This window comes from Artemia sp. Qi Xiang Cuo, chromosome 17, assembly GCF_049724085.1.
Source record: "Artemia sp. Qi Xiang Cuo chromosome 17, ASM4972408v1, whole genome shotgun sequence".
In the NCBI taxonomy this organism is placed as follows: domain Eukaryota; kingdom Metazoa; phylum Arthropoda; class Branchiopoda; order Anostraca; family Artemiidae; genus Artemia; species Artemia sp. Qi Xiang Cuo.
The window spans coordinates 26,837,950-26,849,527 of record NC_142810.1 but is presented as its reverse complement, the minus strand read 5'-3'; the positions used below and the strand labels follow the sequence as shown (position 1 = coordinate 26,849,527).

Below are 11,578 nucleotides of genomic sequence, written 5' to 3'. Positions count from 1 at the left end.
AAAAACGGTTTAAAAAAATTAATGCTAAAAAAATGCTCAACCAAAAGAAATCCAAGAGTTTATCTGTTATTCACTTCTAACTCAACATTAATTTATATCGAAAAGTACACCACTGGAATAGCCATATTCGAAAACCCTTCATTAGGGGTTTATAACCCTATCTCCAAAGCCCAAAAAATGACAGCATCGCTATACAGCCATTTTTTATACCCATGCCCTTTGGTAGTATTGGATTGCTATACTTGTGTAATGTCTCATGGCATATTGATCTGGGCCTAGGCTACGCAGTGTGAGGTTTTGAGTTCAAGTCTTGTGCTCGAATTTTTTTTTATAAATGGTGTCAAAGCAAGTAGGACATGGGCATCTCTTCAGCAATAAAGTACTCCCCCCATCATGAAGCAAAACATTGACTGTGATACAAGAATGTCGTTTCAAGTTACTGAAGTTATCTTGAGAACCAGAGAGAGCTGGAAAAAGAAGAATGAAGAAGAACGATGGATGGTGGCAGAAAAATAAAAATAAATGCTCGATGCATTTTTTCCCAGTAAGCAAAGAACAGAAGCTCTTGAAAAATCATTACAAGAAAAAAAAGAGAAAAGGCTGCTGGGTACAAGGAGCAAGCTAGAGACAAGATACTTGAAGAAGTCAGAAATTGTCTTAAAATGGGCATTTGGAAGAAAGACCTGATTGAAAATTCAGCTCACCCAAACCACGATGGATGGGTCACTTTTGTTGCACAGCAAACAGAAAAAGGAATCAGCACCTGTTGAAAGTACTGAGGTACTCACCACAGGCAGTGCAATAGCGCTGACTAAGTAAAGAGCGATGCGGGCACAATGTGTTATTTTTTGGTCTTAGACCAGGGCACTTTGTATCGAAGGACTTGTCGTAAGAACTTCGAAAAGGGCTCATAAATTGGAAATTGAAACGGCTATTGCCCTATTAACTATGAGATAGCCATTTTGTTCAACGTAGTTGATAGGTCCGGAAATTATGTCTTTGAGGATGACACCCCCCCCATAGCCCTCAGAGCAAAGGTTATAATTTATGCCCTGGGGCCACATGCGGTTTACATAGAAAGGGTGATCATATGAACTTTGGAGGGGACTCATTAGATTGGTAAGTAGAATTGTTAGTGCCTCTTTTAAGAGTCAGAGTGATCGGAAGTTGGATACCCCCCCCCCCCCACACCTCGTATTTTCCTGAAATTCATCTGATAGAAATTCTGAAATGGCCATTTGTTGCAGTAGAAACTTCGAAAATGCTTATTCGATTGAAAATTGATGGGGCTTGTGCCCCTTTTAATAGTCAGAAGTTATTGGAGGGGAACTAACCCCCCGCTCCTACCACGCCCACCATTTCCCCAAACACATCCAATCAAAATTTCGAGATAGCCATACATTTCAGTGTAGTTAAAAGGTCCGGAAATTATGTCTTCGAGGATGCCAACTTCGACGTTGTAAGTTATGCCCTGGGGGCATGTAAGGTCTATATAGAAAGGCTGGTCGAATAAAATTGGGGGGGGGCCCACTGGATTGGTAATCCTATTTCTCTAATACCCTTTTTAAGATTCAAAGTGATCGGAGGGCGGGGACCCTCAAACCCCGCCCCCCTGCCCCCCACACACACCTGTATTTTCCCGAAATACATCTGTTTGAAATGTTGAGATGGCCATTTGTTGTCTTAGAAACTTCAAAAAATGCTCATTCTATTGGAAATTAAAAGGGCCTTTTTAATCGTCAAAATAGATTGGATGGCATCTAGCCCCCCTCCCACACTCCAATTAATTCCCAAAGCACATCTAATCAAAGTTTTGAGATAGCCATTTTGCTCAGCGAAGTAGAGTTCTGGAACTACTGTCTTTGAGAATAACAACCCCCCCCCCCACAGTCCTCAGCGCAAGGGTTGTAAGCTATGCCCCGAGGGCATATAAGGTTTTTATGGAAAGGGTGGTCGTATAAACTCCAGAGAGGGCTCATTGGATTGGAAATCAGATATTCTAGTTCCTTTTTAAAGAGTCAAAGTGAGCGGGGGCAGCCGCCCCCCTACGTCAAATTTTCCATGAATGTATCCGATAAAAATTTTGAGATAGCCATTTGTTCGAAAATCGTCCATAGGTCATATAATAAGGCCTTTTGGGTGGACAGGATCACCCAGAGTCTGGGGGGTAAGGGTTATAAGTTACGCCCTGAAATAATAGTACAATATATTTTCTTTCAAGTTATTTACTTTTCCAGATTTTTCATGTAATCCACAAGGTCATTACCAGTTTCAGAAAGGTTTAAACCATAAGCAAAGCTATGTTATCTATTTTTATAACACCCATTTCGACTGCAAAGCTAGAAAATTACCTTTCGAACGCTTAGACAATAATGGTTCGTCAACTTTACCTACTTATAGATTAGGAGGGCTCTCTAGCTCATTAAAAATAAAACTTGTTTTCATCGTGTACATATATTTTTTGCAAATAAACCAGTAAAATGAATAGACAAATGAAATGTGCGAGCTCATAGTCACCAATTACAACTGTTTTTCTACTCTAACTTCAACGCCATTAGCTGGAAACGTATGGAATAAAATGAACTAGAATTGTTGCACGTAACGTAAGACATCCATAAAACAATAAAGCGAAATAAAATAATGTATTAAGGGAAGGCATTCCTTTCAATTTAAAATTTAAAAACTATTGTTTGGAAATCCTTTTTAACAGTTTCCCCATAACTTCAGAAAATCTGATTTTGAAAACTAGTCAACCAACTTTCTCAAGAAAATTTCACGAAAAAATTCACTGGAATTTCTTACTATTGCACATAGCCTAAGAAATGAAAATGACAAGGGATGGTTTAGAACACGGAATCCACCCCTTCCCCCTTACTCTAATCAAATTATGACACAGTCACCATAAACCAAGGTAACTTCGAACCCAAATGTTAAATTTCGAACCCTGAAATTACAAACTTTATTTGAAAACTACCAAAGTTTCATCTGCCTCCAAGAATTAGGCAATAAAGTGGATCAAAATTTTGCAACAAACTTTCAACGTCCCTTTTTTCCCCTCAACCGAACAACATATTTCTAGGTGCTATCCAGGCCAAAAATTTATTTATTTCGATCCATTTTGAGGTGTAATTTTTAACTCCCCAGTGGTAGTGATGTGAACTTCAATATCTGAATCATAGTCTTCATCGTGCGTGTGAGTGACGCGTTGCGGTGTTGCAGCTCGAGCGTGTACCAGTGTTGACAATTCCCGTTGAAACTAAAAAATAAAATGAGTTCACATAATACCTAACAAGTTTGCTAATTTTTTCGTGGATTATCTTATCCTTTCCCCCAAAGAAAATGTATATTTTTTCCGCTCTCCCTATAATTCTACTCCCACTTTTGTTTATTCTTCACCAGTTTTACGAACCATGCGAGCTTCTTATAACGATGCTATTACAGTTCTTGTCTTTACCTTAAAGAGGTTTGGTAATAAAGGATATTGATTCCAATTTAATTCCTGGACTACATTATAGTCACACTTATTGATAAAATCAAATAATGCACGATTACTGCGCCAATTATACATCCCATTCGTAATTTATCGAGTTGAACAATATTCAAGCGTAAACTTTATGATTGACCAATCAGAACAAAGATTTAAGATGTCAATTTTTGAAACTAGAAAAGATGGAACAGCAGTTAAATATCGTTAAAACTGACCAGAAATTGAAATGAGATGAATACTGTAAAATCTACCTAACTAATCTCAAAACCTGAGAAACAGAAAAAAAGATGAAATATTATAAACACAACCACCGGATAAAGAAATAATAGATGAGGTTTGATAACAAGTTATTTAAATCAACGCTAAATAAAGTTAGCTAAATTCCTCTGACGGGAGGATGAGCTCTTTGCGTTATGGCATATTTTTGCAGGTAAAATTAATTTAGTTGACATAGAAACCATAAGTAGAAACCACTCCGGAGATTATGTTAAAGCAGAAGCAATATTTGAAAAATAAATAATAAATTAAAATTTAAAGTAGAATTAGAAGCAGGTGTTAATGTTAAATTTTATATATCTATTTGAAAAGTTTGATATGTAATGCAACTGAGAAAAGAGGAGTAGGGAATTTAAAAAAAAGGAATAAAAAAAGGGAATATAAAAAAAGGAATTTAAAAAAAGGGAATTAAAAAAAAGGAATTTAAAAAGAGAATTTAAAAAAAAGGAATTAAAAAAAAGAGAATTAAAAAAAAGGAATTTAAAAAAAAGGAAATTTAAAAAAAAGGAGAGATCATGGGCGCAAACTAATTCCTCCTTTTCAGAAAAAGTCACCCACACCTTTTTGTTTGGAAAATGATGAGCTTGGAGATCATAAAATAAAGAGAATTTATGATGGCGTCGAACTTAATAGCCTGTTACCAGCTTATCAAGATTTTCTTTAAGCCCAAACGACCTGCCTCAAATTCTGAATCTTTTATGTGAACCTGGATCCATTCAACGTCCATATAATACAATCTACTAATTGCGACTTATTAATGCCAATCCACTAGAACAGGAAGGGGGTCTGTTTGGACTATATAAAATCAAAATCTCCTTTATTTCAAAACTCTTACACGGTCCGGCCGATTCTTTTTTTTTTTTTTTTTTCAAGACAAAAGTAAACAATTCAAAAAGTCTTCGTATACAAAATATAATTTTCACATTCAGTGACATGGTCAAAACAAATACAATTTTCACAACGCTTACATGGTCGACAAAATTAAAAGAAAAGACAAAAATTAGAATACCATACATCTATATATAAAATTAGGCGTCTAAGTTATAAAGGCGAATAAACCCAGGCACAAAAAAATTTTTCGTATCTTGCATGAGTTGTAAACACTGGTTGTATTTTTAGTATAGGTTCAACAACAGACCTTTGCAAGCTTTGTCTACAAGGGGAAAAATCCTGAGGAAGTATATCACGAAGGTTGGGATTTTTCAAGATACCCTTTCCCAACTTGAGACTATATACCGCGGAATGAAAGTGGTAAGATTATAACAGCATACCTTCCAAAAGTTTAGTTTTCATAACTTGTTAAAGAGGTTGCGACACGGTGTGTTGATATCTGAAAACTCGCTATTGAATATAAAAGAGAGAGATATTTGATTTTAGCCGATGTTCAGCGTAAATTCACCTGTATCATTTCCCCAAATTTATTATTTTGAAATAGTATGTGTTAGCATCGAATAAAAAGTTTCCCTTGAATAAATCATCAATATCATAAAAATTTTAAATCAATACAGTTTAGATCAGTTTGTAATCTTGTCAGTGTTTAAGGGAAGTAAGCAAGGATGACAGCCACAAAACTAAAAATGAAACAAAATAAAAATTTCTTTAATGAGAGCAAGAAGCAATGTTAACACTTGAAATAAACAGAAAATAATGCTATATTATATATGAAGCAAGCTGCCACCTTTCTCAATACCACACTAAAATACCAGTGTTTTATAGATATTAATCGTACCTCAAGAAAACTTTGCTAGGCTTAATTTAGTGTAAAAGCGAGGGGTTGAAAAGGCGATAACATCCTTTATATGTAAAATATGATTTCTATTGGTTTTGATTTTTAATGTTTCTCTATGCTTCTTCTAAGAGAAAATAGTTTAAAATATTTGTAGAAACCTCAGCTTAGAGTTAAATATTTTGAATTAGATGATGTAATTTTCGTGAAGATCGTGAGCCATTTTGGCGATAGGCCTGTTTTCCCGTTTTACAAAATTTACGATTAATGAATTTTAATATTTGGAATAAGCATAAAAAGCAGATTTTTTTTTTATCTTTTTTTTAAGCTTCTGATCACTATTCGCATGGGTTAGTTTATACTAAAAGTTTCTTTCTTCAAATTGGTTATTGAAATGTTCCGGTAAAACTTAACATGCATTTAAATCAAGAAAAATCAACATTCTCTTTATCATTTTCTTTACTGTGTTTTAATTTAACTCGATTTATATAGAAAAAGGCGTCAGAAATACGGTTTTACTTTATTTTTCTGCTGTTATATATATATATATTCTTTTTCCTATGGCAGACTCAAACATTGCCTTTCAACCGGCATTGTTTGCTCTATTGAAGTGCAAAAGAAATGAAAAATATTAGAGGAAAAAAAAAATTCAAACGAAATAATTTTTCTTTGGATTCGTTTAGTTCTATTAAATGATTTAACATTGAGTTAAATACATTTAAATCAAGAAAAATCAACATTCTCTTTATCATTTTCTTTTCTGTATTTTAATTTAACTCGATTTATATAGAAAAAGGCGTCAGAAATACGGTTTTACTTTATTTTTCTGCTGTTACATATATATATATTCTTTTTCATATGCCAGACTCAAACATTGCCTTTCAAACGGCATTGTTTGCTCTATTGAAGTGAAAAAAGAAATGCAAAATATTAGAAAAAAAAATTCAAACGAAGTAATTTTTCTTTGGATTCGTTTAGTTCTATTAAATGATTTAACATTGAGTTAAATACATTTAAATCAAGAAAAATCAACATTCTCTTTATCATTTTCTTTTCTGTATTTTAATTTAACTCGATTTATATAGAAAAGGGGTCAGAAATACGGTTTTACTTTATTTTTCTGCTGTTATATATATATATTCTTTTTCCTATGGCAGACTCAAACACTGCCTTTCAACCGTCATTGTTTGCTAAATTGAACTGAAACAAGAAATGAAATATATTAGAGAGAAAAAAAAATTCAAACTAAATAATTTTTCTTTGGATTCGTTTAGTTCTATTAAATGATTTAACATTGAGTTAAATACATTTAAATCAAGAAAAATCAACATTCTCTTTATCATTTTCTTTTCTGTATTTTAATTTAACTCGATTTATATAGAACAAGGGGTCGGAAATACGGTTTTACTTTATTTTTCTGCTGTTACATATATATATTCTTTTTCCTATGGCAGACTCAAACATTGCCTTTCAACAGGCATTGTTTGCTATATTGAAGTGAAAAAATAAATGCAAAATATTAGAGAAAAAAAAATTCAAACGAAGTAATTTTTCTTTGGATTCGTTTATTACTATTAAATGATTTAACATTGAGTATAATACATTTAAATCAAGAAAAAATCAATATTCTCTTTATCATTTTCTTTTCTGTATTTTAATTTAACTCGCTTCATATAGAAAAAGGGGTTAGAATAACGGTTTTACTTTATTTTTCTGCTGTTACATATATATATTCTTTTTTCTATGGCAGACTCAAACATTGCCTTTCAACCGGCATTGTTTGCTATATTGAAGTGAAACAAGAAATGAAAAATATTAGAGAAAAAAATCAAACGAAGTAATTTTTCTTTGGATTCGTTTAGTTCTATTAAATGATTTAACATTGAGTTAAATACATTTAAATCAAGAAAAATCAATATTCTCTATCATTTTCTTTTCTGTATTTTAATTTAACTCGATTTATACAGTAAAAGGGGTCAGAAATACGGTTTCACTTTATTTTTCAGCTGTTATGCCTTTCAACCGGCATTGTTTGCTATATTGAAGTGAAACAAGAAATGAAAAATATTAAAGAGAAAAAAAAATTCAAACGAAATAATTTTTCTTTGGATTCGTTTAGTTCTATTAAATGATTTAATATTGAGTTAAATAAATTTAAATCAAGAAAAATCAACATTCTCTTTATCATTTTATTTTCTGTATTTTAATTTAACTCGATTTATATAGAAAAGGGGTCGGAAATACGGTTTTACCTTATTTTCCTGCTGTTATATATATATTTTCTTTTTCATATGCCAGACTCAAACATTGCCTTTCAAAAGGCGTTGTTTGCTCTATTGAAGTGAAACAAGAAATGAAAAATATTAGAGAAAAAAATCAAACGAAGTAATTTTTCTTTGGATTCGTTTAGTTCTATTAAATGATTTAACATTGAGTTAAATACATTTAAATCAAGAAAAATCAACATTCTCTATCATTTTCTTTTATGTATTTTAATTTAACTCTATTTATACAGAAAAAGGGGTCAGAAATACGGTTTCACTTTATTTTTCAGCTGTTATGCCTGTCAACCGGCATTGTTTGCTATATTGAAGTGAAACAAGAAATGAAAAATATTAAAGAGAAAAAAAAAATTCAAACGAAATAATTTTTCTTGAGATTCGTTTATTTCTATTAAATTATTTAACATTTAGTTAAATACATTTAAATCAAGAAAAATCAACATTCTCTTTATCATTTTCTTTTCTGTATTTTAATTTAACTCGATTTATATAGAAAAGGGGTCAAAAATACGGTTTTACTTTATTTTCCTGCTGTTACATATATATATTCTTTTTCCTGTGGCAGACTCAAACATTGCCTTTCAACCGGCATTGTTTGCTATATTGAAGTGAAACAAGAAATGAAAAATATTAGAGAAAAAAAATCAAACGAAGTAATTTTTCTTTGGATTCGTTTAGTTCTATTAAATGATTTAACATTGAGTTAAATACATTTAAATCAAGAAAAATCAATATTCTCTATCATTTTCTTTTCTGTATTTTAATTTAACTCGATTTATATAGAAAAAGGGGTCAGAAATACGGTTTTACTTTATTTTTCTGCTGTTATATGCCTTTCAACCGGCATTGTTTGCTATATTGAAGTGAAACAAGAAATGAAAAATATTAAAGAGAAAAAAAAATTCAAACGAAATAATTTTTCTTTAGATTCGTTTAGTTCTATTAAATGATTTAACATTGAGTTAAATACATTTAAATAAAAAAAATCAACATTCTCTTTATCATTTTCTTTTCTGTATTTTAATTTAACTCGATTTATATAGAAAAGGGGTCAAAAATACGGTTTTACTTTATTTTTCTGCTATTATATATATATATATATATATATATATATATATATATATATATATATATATATATATATATATATATATATATATATATATATATATATATATATATATATATATATATATATATATATATATATATATATATATATATATTATATATATATTCTTTTTCCTATGGCAGACTCAAACATTGCCTTTCAACCGACATTGTTTGCTATATTGAAGTGAAACAAGAAATGAAAAATATTAGAGGAAAAAAAAAAATTCAAACGAAATAATTTTTCTTTGGATTCGTTTAGTTCTTCTCTTTATCATTTTCTTTACTGTATTTTAATTTAACTCGATTTATATAGAAAAAGGCGTCAGAAATACGGTTTTACTTTATTTTTCTGCTGTTACATATATATATATATATATATATATATATATATATATATATATATATATATATATATATATATATATATATATATATATATATATATATATATATATATATATATATATATATTCTTTTTCATATGCCAGACTCAAACATTGCCTTTCAACCGGCATTGTTTGCTCTATTGAAGTGAAACAAGAAATTAAATATATTAGAGAAAAAGAAAAGTTCAAACAAAATAATTTTTCTTGTGATTCGTTTGTTTATATGAATTGATTCAACATTGAGTTAAATAAAATTAAATGAAGAAAAATTAACATTCTCTTTACATCTTATTTTATGTATTTTAATTTAAATAGATTTATATGGAAAAGGGGTTGGAAATAGGGTTTCATTTTATTTTCCTGCTATTATATATATATATATATATATATATATATATATATATTCTTTCCTATGGCAGAGTCAAACATTGCCTTTCAACCGGCATTGTTTGCTATATTGAAGTGAAACAAGAAATGAAAAATATTAGAGGAAAAAAAAAAATTCAAACGAAATAATTTTTCTTTGGATTCGTTTAGTTCTATTAAATGATTTAAAATTGAGTTAAATACATTTAAATCAAGAAAAATCAACATTCTCTTTATCATTTTCTTTTCTGTATTTTAATTTAACCCGATTTACATAGAAAAAGGCATCAGAAATACGGTTTTACTTTATTTTTCTGCTGTTATATATATATATATATATATATTCTTTTTCCTATGGCAGACTCAAACACTGCCTTTCAACCGGCATTGTTTGCTATATTGAAGTGAAACAAGAAATGAAATATATTAGAGAGAAAAAAAAAATTCAAACGAAATAATTTTTCTTTGGATTCGTTTAGTTCTATTAAATGATTTAACATTGAGTTAAATACATTTAAATCAAGAAAAATCAACATTCTCTTTATCATTTTCTTTTCTGTATTTTAATTTAACTCGATTTATATGGAACAAGGGGTCAGAAATACGGTTTTACTTTATTTTTCTGCTGTTACATATATATATTCTTTTTACTATGGGAGACTCAAACATTGCCTTTCAACCGGCGTTGTTTGCTATATTCAAGTGAAACAAGAAATGCAAAATATTAGAGAAAAAAAATTCAAACGAAGTAATTTTTATTTGGATTCGGTTATTAATATTATATGATTTAACATTGAGTATAATACATTTAAATCAAGAAAAAATCAAGATTCTCTTTAGAATTTTATTTTATGTATTTTAGTTTAAAGCGCTTTATATAGAAAAAGGGGTCAGAAATACGGTTTTATTTTATTTTTCTGCTGTTACATATATATATTCATTTTCCTATGGGAGACTCAAACATTGCCTTTCAACCGGCATTGTTTGCTATATTGAAGTTAAACAAGAAATGAAAAATATTAGAGAAAAAAAAAATTCAAACGAAATAATTTTTCTTTGGATTCTTTATATTGAGTTAAATATATTTAAATAAAGAAAAATCAACATTCTCTTTATGATTTTCTTTTCTGTATTTTAATTTAAATCTATTTATATAGAAAAATGCGTCAGAAATACGGTTTTTTTCTGCTGTATATATATATTTTCCTTGGCTGATTCAAACATGCCTTTCAACCGGCATTGTTTGCTATATTGAAGTGAAACAAGAAATGAAATATATTAGAAAAAAAAAAAATTAAAACGAAGTAATTTTTCTTTGGATTCGTTTAGTACTATTAAATTATTTAACATTGAGTTAAATACATTTAAATAAAGAAAAATCAATATTCTCTTTATCATTTTCTTTTCTGTATTTTAATTTAACTCGATTTATATAGAAAAAGGCGTTAGAAATACGGTTTTACTTTATTTTTCTGCTGTTGTATATATATATATATATATATATATATATATATATATATATATATATATATATATATATATATATTCTTTTTCCTATGGCAGAGTCAAACATTGCCTTTCAACCGGCATTGTTTGCTCTATTGAAGTGAAAAAAGAAATAAAAATATTAGAGAGAGAAAAAAAAAATTCAAACGAAATAATTTTTCTTTGGATTCGTTTAGTTCTATTAAATGATTTAACATTGAGTTAAATATATTTAAATCAAGAAAAATCAATATTCTCTTTATCATTTTCTTTTCTGTATTTTAATTTAACTCGATTTATATAGAAAAGGGGTCAGAAATACGGTTTTACTTTATTTTTCTGCTGTTACATATATATATATATATTCTTTTTCCTATGGCAGACTCAAACATTGCCTTTCAACCGGCATTGTTTGCTATATTGAAGTGAAACAAGAAATGAAATATATTAGAGAGAA

The 11,578-nt window shown here is 29.4% G+C and overlaps 1 protein-coding gene across 3 annotated transcripts in view; it reads right to left on the bottom strand.

Moving 5' to 3' along the window:
* Window positions 1–2,434: 2,434 nt before the first annotated feature.
* Window positions 2,435–11,578, bottom strand: part of Nt5b (5' nucleotidase B) — a 154,554-nt gene continuing 145,410 nt past the window's right edge. For all 3 annotated transcript variants that reach the window (XM_089103738.1, XM_089103737.1, XM_089103736.1), the window contains one exon: window positions 2,435–3,256. In XM_089103738.1, coding sequence (XP_088959864.1) covers window positions 3,104–3,256 — 153 coding nt within the window. In that variant the 3' untranslated portion in view covers window positions 2,435–3,103. The remainder of the gene's footprint in view (window positions 3,257–11,578) is intronic.